This window comes from Nicotiana tomentosiformis, chromosome 2, assembly GCF_000390325.3.
Source record: "Nicotiana tomentosiformis chromosome 2, ASM39032v3, whole genome shotgun sequence".
Classification (NCBI taxonomy): domain Eukaryota; kingdom Viridiplantae; phylum Streptophyta; class Magnoliopsida; order Solanales; family Solanaceae; genus Nicotiana; species Nicotiana tomentosiformis.
In genome coordinates, this window is record NC_090813.1 from 30,671,471 (window position 1) to 30,696,836 (window position 25,366).

The window sequence follows — 25,366 nt, forward strand, 5'->3', positions numbered from 1 at the left end:
GTATTTTTCCTTAAAAGCTTAGCTTTTTATTTCTTTTAGTAGCTTCTTTTTGAGTTTTTAGCTTCTTTTCACATTTTTGCGTAATCAATAAGCATTTGGTTTTATTAATGCCACGGTTCTTTCCAAAGGTGGATATTGTGTGAACCGGGTGGCTCTTCCCAACGATGGATGGCGTAACAACCTTCTTAAGGGATTGAGTCTGTTTTTCTTTTTGCTATGATATGTAGTAGTAATGAATAAAAGTGTCTCAAGCAGGTTTCACTTGGTACTAACACATTTACCTTCGACCTCATGGTTAGAAACAAGTTTATTAACAAAGAAAAGCTCTAGTTGTGACCTTTAGACATTTGAGTTGACTAAAACTATCATCAAGTAGTTTCTTTGAGCCATCTGTGATATTCAATCTTAGCTAGGGTTGTTGTGGGCCCTCGACTCTGTTCTCTTTAACAATCCATTAGCTTGAGAGAGAGGTGAGGTATTGAATTACAAGTCCAAGTCCCATGCCAATAAGTCTAGAACTTGCCCTGAATGTTTGTCTAGGCGAAATTCTAAGTGTAGCTCGACTTGAGAAGTGATTGTAGGCTCTCCTTGGTCCCATTTGAACTGTGAAAGCTTCCGTAGCCTACCAATATGATATCCCTAGTCAACCCCTTTGAGCCTAAGCCTTTTTCATTCAATAGCCACATTACAAGCCTTCATCCATTTTATAATGACCCTCTCTTGGCACCCAATCTTTCCTTAGCATTCATGATGAGCAATTAGCAAAAACATAAGTTTGGGGGAGAGACGAGGAATTTTAAAGTGATGAAAGGTACAAAGAACAAAAAGAATTGATGAAAAGGAAAGGCAAAGAAAATGATGAAGAGTTAAAAAGAAATATGTCAAAAAAGAAAGAAAAGGTTGAAGGGATTCAAAGAAAACAATGTTGAAAGGCATGGAATGATGAGAAAAGGAGAAAAATGATTGTCATGAACAAGAAAGAGTGACAATGTATCTCTCTAGTTCCCCCGAGGAAGAAGAAAATGACTCAAAGAGTCAAGAAAGTATGAACCGAAATGAGAAAATGGAGTGCTTAAGGAAAGATGAAACCATCATAGTTCATTATGTCCTACCTTGATCCAAAAATCCTTCATTACATCTTACTAAATCCCTATATGATTTCAAGTTGAGTGAGCTTACATTAGTGGTGATTTACATACCGGACTTGTGGCATTCTTTTGAGAATGATGAGCGCACTTCTTTACAATCCTTGTTTTGAGTGTCACATTTTATAAAGTGAGATTTACTCATGGAGAGTAGAGGAGGAGGAGTTTGGGATCCACAATGACCTACGTGAGAAAGCGAGCTTCCTTGATGAATTGAGTCAACTCTTGATGCTTTTGTGTCACATTAGAACTATGGAACTCAAAACGTCATAACATGATGTTGTGATAATGCATTTGTGTTGATGGTAATTGTTAGTCCCAATTGATGCTTGATGAAGTCACCTTAGGACAGCTGAAATTTTCATTTCTTTTTCGTTTGGATGTGGGAATTACCTTATTTTCTTGAGGACAAGCAAAAGTTTAAGTTTGGGAGAGTTGATAACTAGGGGTTTTAGACTATTATTTGCTCTCCTTTGCTTAGGTTTTAGGTCAAAAATACGTAAAGGTATTCCCGAAAACTAACTTAATGTGCTTGCTTGCAGGGTTTGGTAAAAATGAGGCAAAGAAGCCATAATCAACTCATGAAGGAGTCAAACCTGCACGAATCCAAGGCTGAGACTAGAGCGCTGAGAGCGGCAGAAAGGCGCGGCCGCGTAAGGACCACCGCTGAGGCGGCCACTATTGCGCGGTCCGCGAAAATAGATTCAAAGAAGCTGTTTTGAGTACTAAAATCACCGCTGACCGCGTTGGAAAGGCACGGCCGCGAAATCTTTGGTGCGGCCGTGAAGGGAATTTCGCTGAGAGCGCATCTTGAGGTTCAGAAACCCTGCAAGTTGGGCTTAACTGAAGAACGTGGTCCGCGTCCAAATTACGCGGTCATGATGGAAGCACACGCAAATGCGGTTGAAATTACGCGGTCCATGAAACTAAGCCTAATACAAGCCCAGTATTGAAGAAACGCGGATCACGCTCATTATTACTCGGCCGCGAAAGCTCAAGCGCGGACGCGGTCAAAATTACGCATCTGCGAATCCTCCGCAGGGGCATTTCTGTCCGAAAATTTTAGCCTAGTATAAATAGATCCTTTTATCAATTTTAGGTTAAGTTTTGTTTAGCAGAGCACGTGAACGGCTTGTTTTCCCCTTTTTGGGCAATTTTAGAGTAGATTTACCTTCAAACTTTAGATTTTCATCTTGTACTTTAATATTATGGCTTATATTTCATCTTTATCTTTGATTTCTGCTGTTATTATGAGTAGCTAGACCCCATAGCTAGAGTTGTGACCCAACCCTAGTGTGGGTATTTAATGGGTCTTGAATTTTAGAGCTTAATTATTTTTGGGTTAGTGAAATTTAGCCTAATTCATGCTAAAATTGTAGAATTAGTGGTTGCAAACACTGAGTCATGCCTTTATGACCTGGGCTCTTCTTGAAAAAGATGGACTAAGTCTGGAAAAAGTAGGCTAATAAGGAATTGGGGTGAATTCAAGAGATTGATAGCCCCAATTAAAGGGTTAAACCTAGAGATAGTAATAGAACACTCAACTCCTCCATAGCACCCTCGTGAGCCACCAGAGTATCCATAATGGTCTTCTGGTTGTCTAAGATCTTCTTCAATATTTCCTCCACCGACGGAGGGACCTGTGGTGTTGTTGGGGTGGAGGACTGTGTTGCAACAGTACTGGATATGTCAGACAACTTAGAAGTGGATGTCTGCATCTAGTTATTAAAGCTCGCCAAATTTTGGGGAGACTCGCAGCACAGTGAGAGGATAAGTGGATGAGGCTGGCACTGGTACTGCAACTGATGGCCTAGAAGATGAAGATGGTGGCATGGTGGCAGTCCTAGTGGAAGTCCTGGCTACTATGGAAGGCATGGGAGTTGTAGATGGCTCAGCAGCAGCCTCAGAACCCACCACCGATGGCTCGTCAGACTAACCAACGGTGGTAGTGATCTTACCCTTGAACTTTGGGTTGTCAGCACCCTGCAGGTGGTACCATGAGAAAGGCTTCTTGGCCTTTGCTTTTGCGTCATATGGTCTCGGCTCCACCTTGGCATCATTAAAATACTTTGTGAGGGTGTTTGGGTAAGGGTAAGACTTTTCACTTTTTCGGACCGCCAATGTGATGTTGGTTAACATGATTGCACCCACATTGATCGGGTACCCCACCATAATAGAAGCCACCAAAATTGCCCGGGGAAGTGGGAGGTTGTTCTCATTTAGACCTGGATCAACCGGATACACACAAAGGTTTTCCACCCTTTAGCTTCAAAATTTAGGGTGGCCCGGAGGATAGGAACTCCTACTGTAACCCATGGTGGTCATGGTCCTCGGCGGCAAAAATCTCAGCTAGCCACAGGCAAGTTGCGTCACCCAGAGCCAACTTCTCTAGGCACTGGACTGCCTCCACGTCTTCGAATTCCATATAAGTGTTCAAAGAGAAGGCGTCGAAGCGGACTTTCAAATTTCTCACATTTGCCACTTTCGTCCCCTTCTTGATGTGAGCCACATTGGCGTAGAACTCCCTGACCAAGTGCTCATTTGCATCGATGACACTGTGGGTGAACCACTTCCACCCCTTGCGCTCGTGGAACTATCTAAGGACATTTGGATTATTAATATCCAAATCCTTCATTAAAAATTATCGCTCAAGTGTGAGCGACCTCTAGGGCCACAATTCCCGGAACCTGTTAAAGGTTGTCAAACTCACGAACCGATCCTCCCACATTTCCTTTTTCTTCGACCTCTCAAGGCCGCCCACTTGTGTGTCCCCCCCCCTTTACCATAATCCTGGATATTATCATCATCGACATCAATAGGTATTGGTGTCGGAGGAGTAGGTGTAGAGGAGGGATCGGAACCCTGGCTTCCCGCATCAGAACCTCCAGAAGAACTAGATGTAGGTTCGTCACGTAATTGAAAACGCCCAGTGGGTTGGCATGGTTGGTACTGGGCCTCAGGTTGGACCTCCATTGAATGACCCTCGGAGGCTTCCCTGGATGGGGCATAGGAACTGGATTCTGAGGGCTCTGTGGCCCTTCTTTTCCCGGTGGTCAGCTTTTTAACAATGGGTTTTGATTGCACTCGCAAAGGGTGAGTGCCTTTTCCTCTGCCTTAGAAGGGTTCACCTCTCCCTTTTGATGTATCGCCGCTAACACGTGATCTAACCATTGTCTGCAATACAAGGTACATAGGTCAGTTGAGTTCAAAACACTTCAAACATTTACAGAACAATTGCAACACAACAGTCATCAAAGGAGACAGTGCGGACCACATAATTTTTAGTGCGGCCACAGACTGTCTAGTGCGGACCGCACAATTTTGAAGTATGGTCGCACACCCTGAAGTGCGGACCGCATAATTGTGAGTGCGGCCGCATATCTTGAAGTGCAGACCGCACAATTTTAAGTGCGACCGCACAGGTCCAGTCCTGAGATATTGATTCTCTGAAGTTCACAAGTGCGGTCGCACACATTTTTATGCGGCCGCACAATTTTACTGCGGACCACACAATTTTGAGTGCGGTCGCACACATTTTTATGCGCACACACAATTTTTTCTGTAGACCGCACAATTTTAAGTGCGGTTTGCACTTTGCAAGCGCAACATTTAACCTAATCAAGTGGTCTGCGGACCGCACAAATTTGTGTGCGGACGCACAATTTGAGCATTTACTACTGTAAAGTTAGGGTTCATGCAATTTTTCAAAATTTAGATATGGCATGCACGAATTAACATGATTAATGGTCTATCCAGTCCCTAATGAACATTTATGAAACTACCTATATGATTTTAAGCACCCTTAACTAACAAGTGACAATTTAGGTCTAACAATTCACACCACAAAAGAACAAAAACTAAAAACAATTCAAAATCTAAAGATGTAATGAACATACCAGTTATGAAGGATGCAGGTAAGAATCTACACTGATGAAATGAAAGAAGATTGTGAATTAATCAATCGTGCACTGTGTTTGCTTAAGGTTCAAGACTTCAGATTGGTAAAGTTGTGAATAGTGTCTCGAGGTTCTATTTGTAGGTTGACCAAGTCGCCCCAAACTTAAGGCGAGTACGGCCGCACAATTTTGAGTGCGGACCGCACTCTTTACATGGACCTCGATGCAACTCTACGGCCCGCATAAAAGTGAGTGTGGCCATAGAATTTGTGTGGACCGCACAATTTTATGTGCGGCCACAGATTGTCTATGAATTTTGAAAGTCCAACTTCATAGAACTTGCAATTTTTGTCTTCTAGTTGTGTGACCGCACACAGAATTGTACGGCTGCAAAGTAATTTCTGCTACTGCCTTTAGAATTGTGCGGTTCGCACAATTAATGTGCGATCCGCACTCTTTCAACACTTGGCCAAATTTTTTGACACAGTCCCTGCAATGCACATCCATTCCTGCATACACTTCAAAACTAGTTAGCACAAAACAAAGCCTCTCTAATGAAAAAGAAAAGAAAAATACACATGGGTTGCCTCCCAAGAAGCGCCTGATTTAACGTTGCGGCACGACGCAGGTTACCATCAATCACTTGAAATGAATTAACGCCACAACGTGGCCATCATCAACTTTGCCAAGATAGTGTTTCACTCGGTGACCATAGACTCTAAACACTTCATCATTCTTGTTCTTTCAAGTCTAATGTACCAAAGGGTGTCGCAAGCACAACCTCAAATGGACCACTCCACTTGGATTTCAACTTTCCCGGAAACATACGCAACGGAGAATTGAACAGTAGCACAAGATCACCTTCTTTGAACTCCTTGTTCCGGATGTACTTGACATTGAGGTACTTCATCTTGTCCTTGTACAAGGACGAACTTGAATATGCATCGAACCGGAATTCATCAAGCTCATTCAATTGTGCCACCCTTAAGTTGGCGGCTACATCTTATTCAAGATTAAGCTTTTTCAATGCCCACATAGCCTTGTGCTCAAGTTCCACCGGTAGGTGACAAGATTTCCCGAACACTAACCAATATGGAGACATACCAATCGGTGTTTTGTAAGTTGTCCTATAAGCCCAAAGAGCATCATCAAGTTTCTTTGATCAATCCGTCCGGTTGGCATTCACAGTCTTTGACAAAATACTCTTGATCTCCTGGTTGGAAATTTCAACTTGCCCGCTTGCTGAGGATGATATGGGGTCGACACTTTGTGAGTAACACCATACTTTGTAAGTAAGGTATCAAAAGCTTTGTTGCAAAAGTGCGATCCCCCATCACTAATAATGGCCCTTGGAGTACCAAACCTTGTGAAGATGTTCTTTTTCAAAAATGCCACCACACTCGGAGCTTCATTGTTGGGCAAAGCCACGACTTCAACCCACTTTGACACATAATCCACAGTTACCAATATGTAAGTGTTCCCACAAGAGCTCATGAACGAACCCATGAAATCAATGCCCCACACATAAAAAATGTCAATCTCCAAGATAGTGGTGAGGGGCATCTCATTTTTCTTAGAAATCCCACCGGTCCTTTGACATTTATCACAACGCTTGACGAGATCGCTAGCGTCCTTGTAAAGAGTAGGCCAATAGAATCCACAACTCAACACTTTTGTTATCATTCTATCTCCACCATGGTGACCACCATATGGCAAAGAGTGACAAGCCTCAATAATTTCCATTTGTTCCTCCTCCGGTACACATCGTCGAATCACACCATCAGTACAAATCCGGAAGAGATAAGGCTCATCCCAATTATAGTCGAGGCAATCCCGTTTGAGCTTCTTCCTTTGTTTTGAAGAGAACTCATTCGGTACAATGCCACTCACAAGATAATTGGCAAAGTCGGCGAACCATGGCATCCCGGTCATAGAAATGGCTAGGAGTTGCTCGTCGGGAAATGAATCATTAATCTCAAGGCCATCATATGGCCTCCCCTCCTCCTCTAAACGAGACAAGTGGTCTGCCACTTGGTTTTCACTACCTTTGTGGTCTTGAATCTCTAGATCAAACTCTTGCAAAAGAAACACCCACCGCATTAGTCTTGCTTTAGAATCTTTCTTGCTCATCAAATATCGAAGCACCGCATAGTCGGTATGAACAATCACCTTTGTACCCATCAAGTACAGGTGGAACTTTTCCATAGCAAAAACAATAGCAAGGAGCTCTTTTTTGGTCACTGTGTAGTTAACTTGGGCATCATTCATGGTCTTACTAGCATAATAGACCGAATGGAAGATTTTGTTAATACGCTACCCCAAAACTGCTCCGTCCGCCACATCACTAGCATCACACATGAGCTCAAAAGGTAAGCTCCAATCAGGTGCGGTGATAATAGGTGTATTAGTCAACTTGAACTTGAACAATTCGAATGCCTTCATACAATCCTCTTTGAAATGGAACTTGGCATCCTTCTCCAAAAGTTTACACAAGGGGTTCACCACCTTAGAAAAGTCCTTGATGAATCGGTGATAGAACCCCGCATGACCCAAGAAGCTCCTCACTCCCTTCACGGATGTAGGGGATAGAGTTTGGAGATCACCTCAATTTTAGCCTTGTCGACCTCAATACCATGCTTTGAAATTTTGTGGTCGGGGACTATGCCTTCTTCGACCATGAAGTGACATTTCTCCCAATTCAAAACCAAGTTTGTCTCCTCACATCTTGCCAAGACTTTATCCAAGTTGTTCAAGCAATCATTGAAGGAATTCCCAACCACGGAGAAATCATCTATAAAGACCTCAAGAAAATCCTCTACTATGTCAGTGAAGATGGCCATCATACACCGTTGAAAAGTCATCGATGCATTGTATAACCAAATAGCATCCGTGAGAATGTGAAAGTACCATAGGGACAAGTGAAAGTAGTCTTTTATTGGTCCTCATGAGCAATGAGAATTTGATTATAGCCGAAATATCCATCAAGGAAACAATAAAAAGCTCATCTGACCAACCTGTCAAGCATTTGGTCAAGAAATGGAAGCAGAAAATGATCTTTCCGAGTGACTTTGTTGAGCTTCTGATAGTCAATGCACACTCTCCACCCGGTCACCGTTCTTATAGGAATCAATTCGTTCTTGTCATTGGTGACCACAGTCATGTCCCCTTTCTTTGGGACACATTGCACCGTAGAGGTCCACGAGCTGTCGGAATGGGGTAAACTACCCCGACATCCAATCACTTTATGATATCCTTCTTTACCACCTCTTTCATTGCTTCATTTAACCTTCTTTGATGTTCAATGGGGGGTTTGGCATCCTCCTCCAAAATATCTTGTGCATGCAAAAGGCGGGGCTTATACACCGAATATCCGCCAATGTCCATCCTATAGCTTTTCTCCTCTTTTAAAGCACCACCAAAGTAGAATCTACCTGCATGTTAGTCAAGCAAGAGGAAAGAATAACAGGTAAAGTAGAACATGGTCCAAGAAACTCATACCTGAGATGTGAAGGCAATGGATTTAACTCGAAAGTGGGAGGCTCCTCGATTGATGGCTTTGTTGGAGGAGTCTTCCGATTCTCAAGATCTAGGGACAATTTTCGTCCTTGTAATGCATTTACACATTCCACATAGCCATCCTTCTCGTCATCATCATGATTAAGCAATACGGACTCTAAAGTATCATCAATATTCATCATGGCACTAGCATCATCAACAATCACCTCGGTCACTAAGTCCACAAATGAACAAACTTTGTTGCTATTTGGTTGCCTTATAGATTTGCAAACATGGAAAACTACCTTTTCATCGCTCACCCGAAAGGTGAGCTCACCAGCTTCCACATCAACAAGAGCCTTCCCTATAGCAAGGAAAGGTCTACCCGAGATAATTGGCACCTCATAGTCCACTTCGCAGTCAAGGATCACAAAGTCCGCCGGAAGGATGAACTTTTCAACACGAACCAACACATCATCAATAATACCCAATGGTCCTTTCATAGTACGATCCGCCATTTTTAACCTCATAGATGTGGGTCTTGGTTGCCCAATTCCCAAAGTTTTGAACATCGAGTATGGCATCAAGTTAATACTCACCCCTAGATCACATAGAGCTTTGGCAAAGTCGGCGCTTACAATAGTGCAAGGGATTGTGAAAGCATCGGGATTTTCCAATTTTGGAGCCATTGAGTGCACAATAGCACTCACTTGATGTGTCATCTTGATAGTCTCACAATTCATTGATCTTTTATTTGTCACCAAATCTTTCATGAACTTTGCATACTCGGGCATTTGTTCCAACGACTCAACCAATGGCACATTAATGGATAATCTCTTCATCATGTCAATAAACTTCTTGAATTAGTTCTTACTATTGTGCTTGGAGAGCCTTTGAGGGTATGGAGGAGGAGGCCTTGGCATTGGTGCCTTGGCCTTTGGCACTACCGGTTCCGATATGTCAATCACGTGTTCCCTAGACGTGTTCACTTCTTCTTGTATCTCATCCGCACTCTCATCAATATCAATTTTCACTTCTTCATTAGCTTGAACCACATTACTTGGAATATCATCTTCTTGAACCACTACATCATCATCCATAATTCTTCTTTGATTTGAGGTGGTTGCATCTCCTCCTCTTCCACTCCTTGATGTTACGGCCATGGCATGTCCCGTGTTGTTTCTACCCTTCGGGTTCACCACCATATTACTAGGTAGTGCCCCTTTAGGATGAGTGTTTAAAGCTTGCGAGATTTGCCCCAATTGAACTTCCAAATTTCGGATTGAAGTGTTGTGAGAAGCTAATTGAGCATCGAAGTCGGCATTTTTCTCCATTATTTATTTGAACATATTTTCAATTCGTCCCATCTCATTATTGGAAGAACTAGAACCTTGAGACGGATAAAGAGGCGGGTTGTTTGGTTGTTGATACATCGGAGGCCTTTGATAGCCCGGCCCCCGGTTCCCTTGGTTACCGTTCCAACCCCCTTGGTTGTTGCCTCCCCAATATCCTTGATTGTTGCCACCCCAATTGCCTTGGCTTCCTTGATTGTTCCAATTGCCTTGATTATTGTTATTATTCCAATTACCCTGATTGTTGGTACCACCACTCCAATTGCCTTGGTGGTTTTTATTGGTCCAATTTCCTTGATTTCCTTGAGATCGCCATTGTTGATTCGGGCCTTGAGAGTTGTTCCTTTGCCCTTGGTAATTATTCACATATTACACTTCTTCCTCTTGCTTATTATATGATTCGTCTTGGTCGAACCCACTATCATCTTGCACAAATTGTTCTACACGATTTTGCACTTGTTGACCCTTTTGCCTTCGCTTTTTCACCATCATATTGACACCTTCCATTGCATTTACTTGCTTAGGACTTTGAACCTGTTGAAGTTGAGTTTTGGCCAATTGATTCATTGTAGTGGTTAACTCGACAATTATTTGCCCATGATCGTGCAATTCTTTGTGTAGGTGAATCACATTTGGATCACCTTGAGGAACATTTGATCTACTTTTCCATGCCGATGAAGTATCCTCCATTTCATCTAAGATTTCACAAGCTTCGGCATATGGTGTTGTCATGAAATTTTCACCGGCAAGTTGGTTGACTATGTATTGATTGGTAGTATTTATCCCCCTATAGAAGGTTTGTTGAATCATGGCCTCGGTCATGTCATTAGTCGGGCACTCTTTCACCATAGTGCGGTACCTCTCCCATATCTCGTGCAACGGCTCATTGGGTTCTTGTTTGAATGCTAGAATCTCGTCTCTAAGAGTAGCCATATGCCCGGGAGAAAAGAACTTGGCAATGAATTTTTCCGCCAATTCATCCCATGTATGGATAGAATGGTTTGGCAATCTTTCTAACCAATCCAAGGCTTTCCTCGGTAGAGAAAAGGGAAATAGTCTCAATCTTAAAGCATCCTCAGAAATGTTGGTCTGTTTACTACTCCAGCAGGTGTCCACAAATCCTTTCAAGTGCTTGTACGCATTTTGATTCAGAGCCCCGGTAAAAAATCCCCGTTTCTCAAGCGGTGTAAGCATAACATTTGTGATTTGAAAGTTGCCCGCCCTAATACGGGGCGGGACTATTGCACTTGCGTGCCCTTCATTCGGCAACACCCGGTGTGGAGCCGCTCTTGGTGGATTTGGGGGAGGAACGGGAATGTTGTCTTGAGGTTGTCGGCCTCGTCTATTTTCTTGAGGTTCAAGAGGAACCTCTTCAATTGGGTCATCTTCTACGTCCACATCCCCCAAAGGCATGTTTCCGAGAGGATCATTATTGATAGCCATTTATTTTGTACCTACAATCAATTCACAAAAAGGTTAGTAACCCGGAAGGAAAAGAAGACAAGTCACACACAAAACCAAATTTATAGCTAAATCCATTTTTAGCTCCCCAACAACGGCGCCAAAAATTGATGTCGCCCAAACTCACACCACTAATTTAGGTTGCGAGGAGGTCGATGCAATAATAAAAATCCAACACGAGTCGGGGTCGATTTCACAGAGAGCTTGATGTGGGATTAGGTATATATCTAGTGTGAATGTATGACGTGCCTAAGATTACACTTCCACATTTTCAATTGTTGTTTCTACTTCTACTTTTACGCTAATGCTTGCAATTGTAAAGCTAAGAGACAATGTTTTTGGTTTTGGTTGTTTTTCAAGTTATAAAAGATCTAGGGTTGCGACTTTCGCATTGTCGGTTACCTAACAGATTTATAGTTTTAGGTCATGTTTGGTTGATCGGGATACAATATAGCAATCCCACGTAATTACTCACTCTATACCTCTAGGTAGTTTGAGTGATTTTGTCAAATTTGGCTTTCTCAAGTCCAAATGGGTATCTCACGAAACAAGTGATAAATGCTCAAGTCGGGTCTTACTATCTCGAGATTAGACCCTTTAATTGGGGCTATCAATTTCTTGAGTTCACCTCAATTGCTTGTTAGATAAGTTTTCCTAGACTTAGTCTCATTTCCTCAAGTAGAGACTAAGTCAATTAGGCATGAATCAATATTTACAACCATCAATTCTCAAAATCAAGCAAGAACTAGGCTAAAATTGATATACCCAATCACAAATAAGCCCTAAATCATCACCCATTAAGTACCCATACTAGGGTTGGGTTACAACCCTAGTTAAGGATTTAGTTACTCATGAAAAATGAAGAAATTAAAGAAGAAACTAAGATAGAATGCATAATAATTGATTAAGGAAAGAAAATCTAATGTTTAAATGCTAAACTAGTACAAAGTTGCCCAATACAGTAAATAAAAACAGCTCTGAATGTTCAGGTGCACCAAAACCTAACCTAAAAATGACAAAAAGATATATTTATACCCAGCTGAAAATATCTGACAAAATTGCTCATGCGAAGGTTGTGCAGCTGCACAATTTTGTGTGCGGCTGAGACTGACTGGTGGGTATGGCTATCTGCGGTCGCACAAAAGTGAGATGCGGCCGCACTTCCTCTCATTGTGCGGACCGCACATTTCTGAGTGCGGCCGCACTCTTGCTCTTGGACTGGATAAGGGTTCCATTCTGTGGACCGCACATTTATGAGTGCGGCCGCATTTTGGCATCCTGCGGCTGCACAATAATAGTGCGGTCCGCACATCTTCAAGCTCCCAAACTTCAGCTCTCTGAATCTAGTCTTCTGCGGCCGCACAATAATTGTGCGGTCCGCACTCTATGAAGAAAACCTATCAGAGCCTCTTCAGAGTTTGCGACCGCACACAGTATTGTGCGGTCCACACTGTAGACCTTTTTGGTTGTTGTCCAATTTTATTCCTTTTTGAGTTGATTTTCAATTTTTCCGCACTCTATGAAGAAAACCTATCGGAGCCTCTTCACAAAAACAGATTGTTATATGTCTTAGTTTTTGTGAAAATAGTCTTTTCAAATTATGAAAATATCTCTGAGTAGTATTAACGTATTATCTATATAGGGTAAAATATGATATGACATGTGGCTGACTAAAAGGAGGACACGTGGAATCCAAGATGGAATGGTTGAGGACCGAACGCAGTCACTGCGCTTATCACCGGAATGGATAATGTTTATAAAAGTGTATTAAATGCCCTGCACCCGGTAGCATTTACTAAGGAATATTCTACAGCATTAAGAGCGACAGTCCGTTACAGAGAATTTAGCATTTATGCTCAACGTTACATCTTCATCAATGACTCATAATTGGCATTAAAGGAGGGTACGATCCTAGGACCTCTTTCCCTAGGCATAGCTATAAATAGTGAGCTCAGTTACCATTGTAAAACACACAAAATTTCTGGCAAGAACATATACTATATTTTATACAAAGCTTTAGACGATTTCTCTCTCTTGCTTTTTGATCTCATCATTGCTATGTCCGAAAATCGTGCTCACGGAATCACTATCTTTGCTATTTCATCTACATTCTAAGGCTAAGTATTGTGTATTTCTTTATTTATTATATTATTTCAGGATCAAATTAATTCACTTGTCTAGAAACCATGTATAAATTCAACTGTATCATTTTACGGGTAAACATTATCTTTGATGAACTATATCATAAAATTATTATTAATAAAATAAACAAGTTGTTTATGTTTTCTTTTTCCAAAGTAGATTAGCAATTTGTTGAGAAGCAAGTTTTATGGGTCATATGGTGATCACAAGGAACTCAGAATGAGAAGAAAAATACTTACACCCGCATAAACTCGCATAGACCCGCAACCCGCTCCGCCCCGCATCGGTTTTTATGACAAGTATTTCAACCCACCCCGCCTCGCATAGCTTTAAACCTGCACCGCCCTGCATAGTCTTAAACCTGCCCCGCCCCCGCCTTGCCCCGCCCCCTTTGCTATCCCTAACCACATATAATAGTTAAACCTTTCAATTGGACTAAGATCTTGTATAAATTCCTATATTGTTCGGATTCTCCGAAAATATCGATGGATGCGTGTCAGATCTTTTAACAATAGTGCATTTTTAGAGAATTCGACACATGTGTGATTATTTTGGAGAGTCCACGCAACATATATAAATTCAGATAGGAACTAATTGGAGTTTCTAAACAAGACAAATTGTGGGAAATTTGAGAATATAAAAGAGTATTAGAACTTGCAAATGTATTGAAGGAGAAATTCCTGTATACATGATTACAAGTTTTACAGCAATATATATATACCCAAAGAAAGAAAGAAAAAAAGAAGAAGTTCCACAGGTACAAAGTAAGAACTAATATTATATTATGTATCTAATATGCTGCTCTTTACTTGTCAACTTGGTTGAGCTTGCCGAGACCATTGCAGTTTGCACATACAATCTGAACTTGATCCTTTCTAGCTGCATTTGCCCTCAAAGTTGCCCCTCCTTTCCTCACAAATCCTGCTCCATCACATTCTGGACACCTATTCAACAACCCAATTCAAAACAACATGAATTTTACTCCCCAATTACGTAAACATCATTGACAATAACAATAACAAATTCAGTATATTCTCACATATAGGGTTTATGGGGTTTAGGGAGGATAATGTGTGCTCAGACTTTATTCCTACCTAATGAAGACAGAGAGGTTGTTTCCAATAGATCATCGGCTCAAAAGAACAAGAAGTACAAGGATACTCAAACATCATCAAGAAAGAAGAAAAAAAAAAAGACAGTCTGGTGCATAAAGCATCCCGCAAGCAAGGGTCTGAGCCGCACCCCAGAGGTATGATGTAGGCAGTAGTGACTGCTGATTACACGGCTTAATCCCTTGACCTATAGGTAACACGGAAATAACGTGACCGTTGGTCGGAGGCTCCCTTCATCAAGAAAAATCAATAAAAGCAAAAATTGTGGCCAATTAACAGGAGGTCTCGGTTTTTCATGAGAATAGAGACAGCTTTTCACTCCACTTAGTGGCCTATTCGACACGGTCCAAATTAATTAGGCGAGTGCTGATACTAGATGATTAAATCGTAAAAATAATAATTAAAAGAACAGAGAAGAATGAAAAAATTAGTACAGGTCTTTGCGGGAAAAGAGTATAGGAAAGGCAGTTCCAAGCAATGCGACAGCAGCAGCGCCAGCAATCAAATAAGTTGTTCCTTCAGAAGACACATCTCCAACTGCAGCTACCACTTCCAGAGATCTATGTTTCTTGTTCTTGTGAGCAGTACTAATGTTCAAAGGTGAAATCTTTGTACCCAAAAAGTTTGATGGAATTGCAGTGGATTTTGGATTGACTGTGATTTGCATACAATTAGCTATTGAGGAGGCCATTGTGAAAGTCTTATATGTTTTGATTTGTTTTTCTTGGATGTGAAATGATATGATATGGAGTAGTATAAATCATGTATTATCCATAGAGATATGAGAAATGGAATTGCTGTTGCTGCCACATGTGAGAAAACTGGATAAGGAATCCACATCAGAATCAAGATTTTGGTGTTACATCTATGGATAAGTGGGGACCCACGATCCAAATTTCCTCAATCCACTCAGTTTTTCTCTGTTTACTGTTGTTTGGGTGTGAGTTTATTCCTGGCTGCTCTTGAACTATTACTGTTATAAAATTTTCTCCTTTATCCATCTTCTTGGGCATTTTTTTCCTTCAATCTTTACAATTTATGCTACTCCTCTTTGGTTTAAGTAAAAAGGTGTAAACTCACTGTACCATATAAAATTATGGCTTGGTGGACCGGAAAATGAAACGCCGGTGTGCGAATAAAGTTTTATATTGATAGTTGATTAGAGAAAGAAGCTGCAATCTAAATTGTAGAGTTACTCTTAATGGTGTGATACCGAGAAAAAAATCCTTACAAGGATGACTTTAGTCAATCACCAAAGTCACTTAAACAGTTCCTTTACCATTTTGGTAACTGATCAAACTTCTATAGATTTGTGTATTGACTCTAGTATATAAGGACCCTTTGAACCCAAGATTAGAGATCAAACAAGCGAAAAAGGAGAAGATTAACCATGTTCCATATTTTTCTTTGGATTGTTGTTACATGTCATTTCATAATGTATCGTATTGTATTGTATTGTATTATACTGTATTATTTGATGAATATAATGTTTGGATAGATTATATGTCACGTTTGGTGATGTCAGACACCAACAATATGAAGAATAAACTTGCAACATTACTAAGATAATTATTATATAAAAAGTAGGGTAAAGGATAAAATATAATTATTTAATAATAAGGAAGGGCAAGATGAGAGGAAAAAAAAAAAGGTAACAACGCCACCACATCAAATCCATCGTGACACTTTTCGCCGTTACGTAACGATGGATTTAACGATACGATACAATAAAATTTAAATAACAATCAAAACAAACATTGTATATAAAGTAACAATATGATACAATACAATATGTAACGACCATCCAAACAAGTAAGGAGAAAGATTATGGAAATGTAGGAGTAACAAATTTAGACTTTTGGTACGTGGTCAGCTAGCTAAAGGTTAATGCAGTTTCCGGGCAAAGATTCCTGTACCAGTTCCCTTTATTTACATTGTGTGAGGATCATAGGCAACCAGAAATTGGCTCAATGAGCACCTCACTCAAAACTCCAAGTAGTCCTCGTCTGCACAAGCAAGGTTAGGACTGTGCATTTGGTAGATGTTGGACTGTGCATGAAGAGCATGCAGCTGAAAGTGAAAGTGTGGCATATCCTGATTTTGTACCTTGTTGAAATCCATCTTGAAATGCCGCGAGACTTTGTGTAAATTCATATCCAGTAATCCAACTTTAAAACATGAAGTATCCTACATTATAATGACCAAGCTCATTGATAAGTGTATCCACTAAAGGGGAGCCTTGGCGTAACTGGTAAGGTTGTTGCCATGTGACCAGGAGGTCACGGGTTCGAGCCGTGGAAACAGCCTTTTAAGACTGCGTACAATAGACCCTTGTGATCTGGCCCTTCCCCGAACCCTGAGCATAGCGGGAACTTAGTGAACCGGGTTTCCTTTTGATAAGTGTATCCACTCTTCAATTACTATTGGCATATAATCTTATATTTGCAGGTTGAGAGAATTATACTGGTTTTACTTTGCAGATCATAGCCATTGGAGTACCAAGAAGTCAATTACATAAAGCAAATCTTGAAATTCAAAATCAAGAGCTTGATTACAGAAGAATTACAAAAACTGAAACAAAAGATTATTTGGAGTTTGTACTCCCTTATGAATGGAACACAACCGATTTCATATATTACAAAGTTCTAGCCACATTCTATAGCTACCCTCACAAAATGCCTCAAAAAGTTGAAAATATTAATTTCATCGTCACTCCTGGAAGTTGAACCAAGTTTTTGAGCACTTGAATCAGTAGAGACTTCAGCAACATGACAATTAGATTGTTGTCCATTCTTCCCTGCATCCATACATTAATGCAATTTTTTTTTAAAATCTCGTCAATCTTCAAACTTATTATAAATTAAAGCTTTTCAAATAGGAAATGCAACCTCTTGTTTAGACTTGAGATTGATGGCATTAGAAGTTTCCAGTGTTGATGGCATCGGCATTCGCATCTCCAAGTGCTGCCTCTTTAAGATATGTTTCAGCCAACTGAACTCTCTTCACGTTTTCTTGCTCTTGAACAAGCATGTTACCATACTCAAGGAGCTTCTCAACAGTCATTTTTGGTTGCTCAAAAGTTGGGGGTCCGTCGAAAGAGTTCAGAAGTTTGTCCCCAATAGCTTCAATTCCAGTGCCTGAAACCCATTTCCTCACCTCATCATCGTATACTCGTGCCCTCAGAGCACCAAAGAAGTCTGTTATCAGAACAAAAAGATACAAATCAGTTATCATCAACAGGCTATAATTTACTTTCAGGAAAGTACAATATTTTGAGTTATGAGTGTCTATACCAATAGATTGTCCAGGGAAGGTATCGACAATCTTTACAACAGCTTCCTCAGGCACGTTGTCGGTCCTGAAAATACCCTTGCAAACACCAATTCTATCTTCCCTAGTTGGTGCCCAATAGAACTTCTCCATACGACCATCACGGATAAGAGGAGCATACAATGTGGAGAAGTCGTTACCAGTGACAATAATGGGGACCCTGGCGTTCTCTTGCTTGTTGTACATACCGGGGAGCTGGACATTTGTCGGGTTATCAGCGATGTTCATGAGAGTGGCATTCACCATCTGGTTGTTGACAGTGTATTGGGTAGTTCCACCCATTCTACCAGCTCCTGCATCGAGATCGTTGATGAAGAGGCAACACATGTTTCCTTTCCTGATGATTTCTGCTGCTTCTCTGTACCTTTGCCTAATCAATTTTGCAGGCTCTCCTGCATTTCCACTTTCCAATTCTCCGGCACTCATCATAATAGGGCTGCAAGTTTATAGTCCAAGCATAGTGAGTAAGAGACCGTTTGGCTTAACTGATTAAAAATAGCTGATAGGCATCAAGTGTTGAAGTTGATTTTATAAATAAGCAGTTACGTATTCGGATAGAACTACTTGCAACTTATAATAAGCTACTTTGATCCTTTGACTTTCACAAAATGGTACAATATGATAAAGGAAATACTCACTTGATTCCCATCTTTCTGAAGACAAGCTCACACTGGAAAGATTTACCTTGACCTTTGCCTCCCCAGACACCCAAGATGAGTGGAACCTATAAGAAAACATACACAATATTGATTATTTTTCACCACAAAAGACAGCTTATGTCAACCTGAATATTAAGACAAGTAAATTTTTTAAACAGACCTTGATGTTGGGCAATTTCAAGAAGTTCTTGGTGATGTGAACAACAAGCTTGTCCATGAAAGCAGGAGCGATGTAGAATCCGTCCAGCGTGTTGTCCATGTTGTATCTAGAGTGAAAATTTTGATTAACAATCAAACATTAGAATCAATTAGCTAGCACTTCTCAAATTTTGAAGAATTAGCAAACAATTTCTTTTGCCAAATGGAGGACTTACTGACGAAGACCTTGACTGACATATTCGTAGGATTGCAAAACAGCATGGTGAGTACCAGTACCGGTTGGAGCCTGGAAAAGACTGTCAACCATACCCTTACCCCGGGTGATGTCCTGTTGATCATCGGAAAAGTCTTGAACAAGACCCTTCCATCTGTCACTATCGGTCTGTTTCTTGGGATCGGCATCTTTTTCTTCAGCTGCAATCCTCAAGCTCCTGTTTGTAACCTTGGGGCTGGAAATACCTTTTGCATACACTTTCTTCAAAGTTTTGCCAAAGAAGGCCGTGCTTGGAGCTGAAGTTCCAGCAACTGAGTTGTTCAAACTCAACTGCATCAAGAATGTTCCCTTATTAAACCCCACTGAAACATATTCCTTTGTTTCATTTTATATAACAATATTTGATTGAGCACAAAGTTTAAGAAAGAAAAACTTTTGGCACATAGTAAAAGCATTTTTAAAACTTGTGGTATAAAACATGTCGTGACAATTGTATCACTACAAGAACATGTCGAAAGTTGAAGAGTTTCTAAATATAGAAAGGTGTAGTTCTTTATTGAACAGGTTAAAAGAGGGACATATAAAATGGAACAAAGGAAGTAGTAAAATCTTGAAGAAGGTAACCATGGCTTCTAGTACCGGATTCTGGTTCAATCATAAACCATAGGGGGAAGTATATCCTCACTATAGCATCCTATATTTCAAACTCAAAACACAAACACCCCCAAATATCCATCAACTTTATTTTTTTTGTTGGTCAGTTCTCTACAAGATGGGGAGCCTTGGCGTAACTGGTAAAGTTGTTGTCATGTGACCATTAGGTCACGGGTTCGAGCCGTGGAAAGAACCTCTTGTAGAAATGCAGGGTAAGGCTGCATACAATAGACCGTGTGGTCCGGCCCTTCCCAGAACTCCGCGCATAACGGGAGCTTAATGCACTGGGCTACCCTTTACCCAATCCCCTACAAAATTCAATATTCTTAATTCCTTAATCAAAGAACTCACAAAAGGTTCCAAGTTTCAGTTATTTGCCCGAGAAAATTAACATGATTCAGCTACTATTCCCACCCCTAAGTCTTTCACATATAATTTGACAGTATAAAGCCTCAAGCTTGAAAATTCAAGATACAAGTTTATAACTTAACATGGAATTAGATGGAATAATTCAAGACAGACCAAAAAAGAAATACTGGAATCTTAGTGAACAATCGATCCTCCAAAAATGCACTACTTTTGGAGGATCCGACACGCACCCGGAGAGTCCGAGAAACATAAGTATTTTTAACTAAAATAAAAGGAAAAAACAAGAATTCATTACTAAATTTAGTAAACAAATTGATATGTGTAGGAGAATGATGAGAATAAAACACAGTACCGGTGCTTTGTTGGCAGCTCCAATGGTTGACACTGAGGTAGCCATTATCTTGACTACTGAGATGACAACTTGATCAAAGAAGCTAAAGACTAAGCTTTCTTGATTTGCTAAATATATTCAAAAATTGGTTGAAGAAGATAGTATGTGAAGGGATAAGCTTTATAGTAGTACTAGTTGTGAGTGTAAGAAAAATTATGTGGATTTGGCTTACGATTTCTCAACGGCCACAAATTGAAGATTGGTTATCTAGGTGGAGATTATGAAGGTGACTTGTAATTTTTGGCATGGGCAATCAATATTTTTTTTTTATTTTTGCATTTTTATTTTTCTTGCTTGGCTAGGTGACTAGATTGAGTAACAACAAAATTTAGGCTTATGGCGATTGGCTACCTCTTTATTTTGAGGTTAGATTTTAAGATGTATTTTCCTCCATAGATGTAATTGTCCCTTTTTTGAATGTTGTTGATTTCCTACATAGATGTAATTGTCCCTTTTTGTATGTTGTTGATTTCCTCCTGGTGGATAAGGAGAATTTGAGGCTGTTATTGTAGTCTACCAGAAAATATGCAAATTTTGGCTAATATATACTTTATAAAAAGGAACTAATTTAGGAATAAGGAACTATAACTTGCGCGGTTATTAATTAAAAGAAAGGAGTTAAATTCAACTTACATTTGAAGAAAATTTGCAGGCTAAAGTACGGAAATAGAAATCAGAATTAGCCAGATTTATAACTGGTAATTGAAAAATAACTACAGTTTTAAAAGTAATTGAAATTTAGTCACTTTTTCATGTAAAGATAAAATCTGAACAAAAACACCCTTAAAATTTCGAAAAAAGTCCAGAATAATATGCTGGAGTTCAAATTTTTACTGGAGTTCCAACATAATATGCTGGAAGTGTATACGCAGGAGCTCCATAATCCAACATATTATGCTGTAACTTTTTGTGTCGTGGAATTGCAACATAATATGCTGGAAATTGATTTGCAAAAGCTCTATAATCTAACATATTATGCTGTAACTTTCTGTGTCTCAACAAAATAGTGGCTAAGTATTTTTTCACTGACTTTGCAAATACTGACTATTTTTCAATTACCAGTCCGAAAACTGGCTAGTCTGTCATATTTTCACGCTAAAATACTGTTAGCACAAAGTCTCCAGCCAATTGACGCATTAGCCCAAATTTAGTAACTTAGAGCAATCAAAATGGGTTTGACCTGTGATACGGCCCGATCCAACCGTCTAGGCTCTAGTTGGGGAGGTTGGATAAGATATTTTTGGCCCATTCAAAAGTGAAGCTTTTTGCCAGCCCAGTCAGCTTGCTGGACGTAAACATTAGCTCGGATGGTCAGTTTTTGGACCGCTTATTAATATTTAGCCATTGTTTGAAATATAATTGAGAAATAGACATTTTTTAAAACGGAAATAACTTATGGAAAAAAATACCGATAGCTAAAACATGGAACAAATCTAGTACAAGGTGCTGAAACTTTGACAAATGGAACTCCAGCACAAAATTCCTGGAGTTTCAAATGCAGTTTAAACTCTACAATAATTTTTTGGAGTTTTAAATTGTGATCCTACTTCTCAATACAATCCGAGATTGATGCCACATATTCGTATGGAACTTTTAAAAGTTTGATCAAACAATATGGAAGCACTCATTAAAATTAAAGTCTTATATGATAAAACTAGAAGCCAATATCAACTCTTTAATCGTAATATTAACAGAATCTTTTTGCCAATTCGACACAATATGAATCCGGATGTACGTTATGTATGAAGCAAAGGAGTTGGTTCACTCTATGGCGAGTTTAATGCATCGTGTGGGTCTGGATACACCTCGAGATTAACTTAATCACGTCATTACGAATTTAATTAGACCTAATAAAATTTTACGGAATTTTACATTACACTAATAAAAGACACCCATAACTCAAGGAAGTTGATGCATACATAAATTCCTTATACATGATATATCTCATCTTTGATAGTTCATAGTCGGATAACTTGGTCGTATGAAAATTGCTTTACAGTTAATACAATTACACCCCTACTGAATAAGATATAGGTTGTTTCTGGCTAATCGGAAAAAGGTTAATTTGCACAAATAGTCATTTTTGTGACCTTGTATTTAGAAGTTGGCCACCTTCTAAAATTAGACCAGTGGTTTTGAGCTTGTAAATGGTCAACTAGTTTGAAGTTTAAAGTTCAAAACTAAAATTTACACCATGCGTCTAATTTGAAAAAGTAGCCAACTTCTAAATACAATGTCACATAAGTGACCATCTAGTGTAAATAACACGGAAAAAATAATTTCTACCTGAAGTCTAGTCAAAGGTTCAATAGGATAAAAATGGGAATTACTTAATTAATTAATTTTAATCCAATTATAGAAAATGGATAGAGAATTGTTCTAAAATGGCATAACTTTTATTTTCTAACTTCTTTAAATTCTCTTGTTTAATGTGACATATATTCATTTTACTTTTACTTGACTTTAGTCATATATGGACAAGTTCGTGTGCACTGCAATGTAAATGTAAAGAGAGTAGCTTATTATTCCATTGGACTAAATATGGTAGGAGTAGTTAATAAGCTCTTTTCCTGACTAGATATATCTCTACCCTCATATGGTATTTAATAAAATCTTTTCCAAAATTTTCCTTTCTGTACATTTAATTTCTTACTTAATGGGAATGGTCATATATAGAATGTTCTTACTTTAGAAACAATTTAAAAGCAAAAATCTCACCTAAGATAACAAAATCTAAGGAGATTAGGAAGATACACCTTTCTTCTCATGTATAAATACGCAGCAAAAATACACATAGATTCAAGACAAGATATACAGAACCATTTGGTCAAGAGTCAAACATGAGTTATTTCAAGAATATCAACCTTCTCTTCTTATTCATATTTGCACTTAACCTTGCTCTAGTTACAAGTTCTGGTTTGACCCCTAGACTTGGTTTATTTAGTCCTGGTTATCTAATGCACATTATTGACAACATCCCAAATAATTCTCCACCTTTGACTCTTCGTTGTCAATCTAAAGATGACGATCTAGGGTATCACACACTCAATGTCACTGGTCAAGAGTTTAGATTTAAGTTTCAAGAACAATTTGGTGGTGGTACATTATTCTTCTGCCATTTTTATTGGAATGGTAAAGACAAATCATTTGATGTTTTCAATGATTATATTTCTGACCAATGTGGATCACTTGGCGTTTTAGTGTCTGAATGTTTTTGGAAAGTGCAAGAGGATGGTTTCTATTTTGGACCTCATCAAGATGCTACATTTGAGAAGAAATATTCGTGGTAATAAAATGTATAGCTCGTAACATCTAGATCTGTTTCAATTTCGCATTAAAAAAAAAGTGAGAGTATATAATCTCACCTTTGTGGGAGAGAGGAAGAAATGAAATGAATTTTCTTGTACTATTTATTTCTCGATTCCATTTCAACTATATAATCTCAGCTTTGTTTCAAATTTAAATAGATTAACAAAATATACGAGTACGAGCTTCATTGGATTTCTCGTATCAATTTGATGCGGGAAAAATGTCCAAATTTACTTCTCTATTTTTAACTATATTATTGTTTAAAATTTTCCTCAGTTATACTTTGATTCGTGTCCACGGTGGAACTCCAGTACGATCAAAGACAGATAAAAAACCCAAAAGTATAACTGATAATAAAAATAAAATATTTTGTGTAGCAAAGGAGTGTTTTTTAAATCCTTTTCCCCGGCTATTTTACCAGCTTGAAGATTGGGTTACACCTTATAGCCACAGATAGGTATATTCATCATTAGATTGCCTTGGTATTATGATCCAAAGCATGTCAAGTTATGTAATAATCCTTTCGTCCGAAAAAAATGATACTTTTTGGATTTCGAGAGTCAAGCGTTGTGTTATTTCACTACTAGAAATTGGCGAAAAACCGTCCAAGGCCTACCGATCATAATCGGTCGGGAAAGAATATAAATTGATCGCAAAAATCAAATAACCAAATTCAAATAAATATACCGACCGATGGTCGGTAAATGTGGTCCCATAATATCGAAATACTGCTTTATCTGACACGTTAAAAAAAATCCGACCAACGACGATTGAAATCTGGTCGATTTTTTAACTAAAAGCTGGTCAGACTTGCATATTATGTACGAAAAAAAGTTTAATTAAAAAAAGTTCCTCCTTACTAACCGATATCGGTCGGAATTCTTAATTTGCTTTTTCCATTCCAATGTCGGTTGTTTTTTTTTCCATAACAAATATAATTTTTTTAAATGATGAAATTATCGACCGATATCGGTCGGTATTAGAGGTCAAACATGGTCAACTATTTATAGATTATTGTTATTTACAATCGACATATATTTAACATATTTAATTGTAATATTTTATATATATATATATATATATATATATATATATATATATATTCTCCAATTGTGGGATTTGACCGAGTATATGTTGTTGTTGCTACAACTTATATTTTAATATAGCACTATATCTTATAACACTATACATTTTATTTTTAAATGTGTTCTAGCGTATTGGATGCCGATACTTAGACTCAATCGCTCATACATTAAAACTCAATAGTATTTAGTTTACTAAGCCGTCAGTATGCCCGAGCGTCTTGCCAGTTAAAATCAAGAATGATGCATGTTCTAGGTTAAATAAAGTGATAAAAAAACATATCCTAGGTTAATCAATTATAATTGAATTTTCAATTGATCCACTGATCAAGTATCCGAGCAAAGTACTAATTAGGTGATGGAGAATACAACATCCAAGCGCGTCATACACGGGTAGTGTTTGACCATGACTTTTTCATGTCTTTTAAATATAATCCGAATTTATAATTAAAGTTAATTAAGAAGGTTGAATTTTTGAAAATTGAAAAGTGTTATTCTTTTTAAAATAAAGAGCAATTCGTAGTACGTTTTTAATAAAACTTATAGTTTAACTAAAAAAAAAAGAAGAAGAAGAAGAAAGAATCACTGGATTGCCT

General features: G+C 38.9%; 4 protein-coding genes across 4 annotated transcripts; 1 reads left to right on the forward strand and 3 right to left on the reverse strand.

The window, feature by feature from the left end:
• Positions 1-8,278: 8,278 nt before the first annotated feature.
• Positions 8,279-9,258, reverse strand: LOC138904554 (uncharacterized). Its single transcript, XM_070193059.1, has 2 exons — positions 8,520-9,258; positions 8,279-8,472 (listed from the first exon to the last, which is right to left on the reverse strand). The coding sequence occupies exons 1-2, from the start codon at positions 9,256-9,258 to the stop codon at positions 8,279-8,281; spliced, it is 933 nt and encodes a 310-aa protein (XP_070049160.1).
• A 4,878-nt stretch (positions 9,259-14,136) lies between these two features.
• Positions 14,137-15,422, reverse strand: LOC104104784 (uncharacterized). Its single transcript, XM_009612943.4, has 2 exons — positions 15,038-15,422; positions 14,137-14,435 (listed from the first exon to the last, which is right to left on the reverse strand). Exons 1-2 carry the CDS (start codon positions 15,292-15,294, stop codon positions 14,297-14,299), a joined length of 396 nt encoding a protein of 131 aa, XP_009611238.1. The 5' UTR covers positions 15,295-15,422; the 3' UTR covers positions 14,137-14,296.
• Positions 15,423-17,113: 1,691 nt separating this feature from the next.
• Positions 17,114-20,584, reverse strand: LOC104104783 (ribulose bisphosphate carboxylase/oxygenase activase 2, chloroplastic). Its single transcript, XM_009612941.4, has 7 exons — positions 20,341-20,584; positions 18,967-19,295; positions 18,753-18,858; positions 18,572-18,657; positions 17,897-18,369; positions 17,492-17,800; positions 17,114-17,400 (listed from the first exon to the last, which is right to left on the reverse strand). The coding sequence occupies exons 1-6, from the start codon at positions 20,383-20,385 to the stop codon at positions 17,520-17,522; spliced, it is 1,320 nt and encodes a 439-aa protein (XP_009611236.1). The 5' UTR covers positions 20,386-20,584; the 3' UTR covers positions 17,114-17,400; positions 17,492-17,519.
• A 2,635-nt stretch (positions 20,585-23,219) lies between these two features.
• Positions 23,220-23,669, forward strand: LOC138904555 (S-protein homolog 5-like). Its single transcript, XM_070193060.1, has one exon. The coding sequence runs from the start codon at positions 23,220-23,222 to the stop codon at positions 23,667-23,669; it is 450 nt and encodes a 149-aa protein (XP_070049161.1).
• The last annotated feature ends 1,697 nt before the right edge of the window (positions 23,670-25,366 follow it).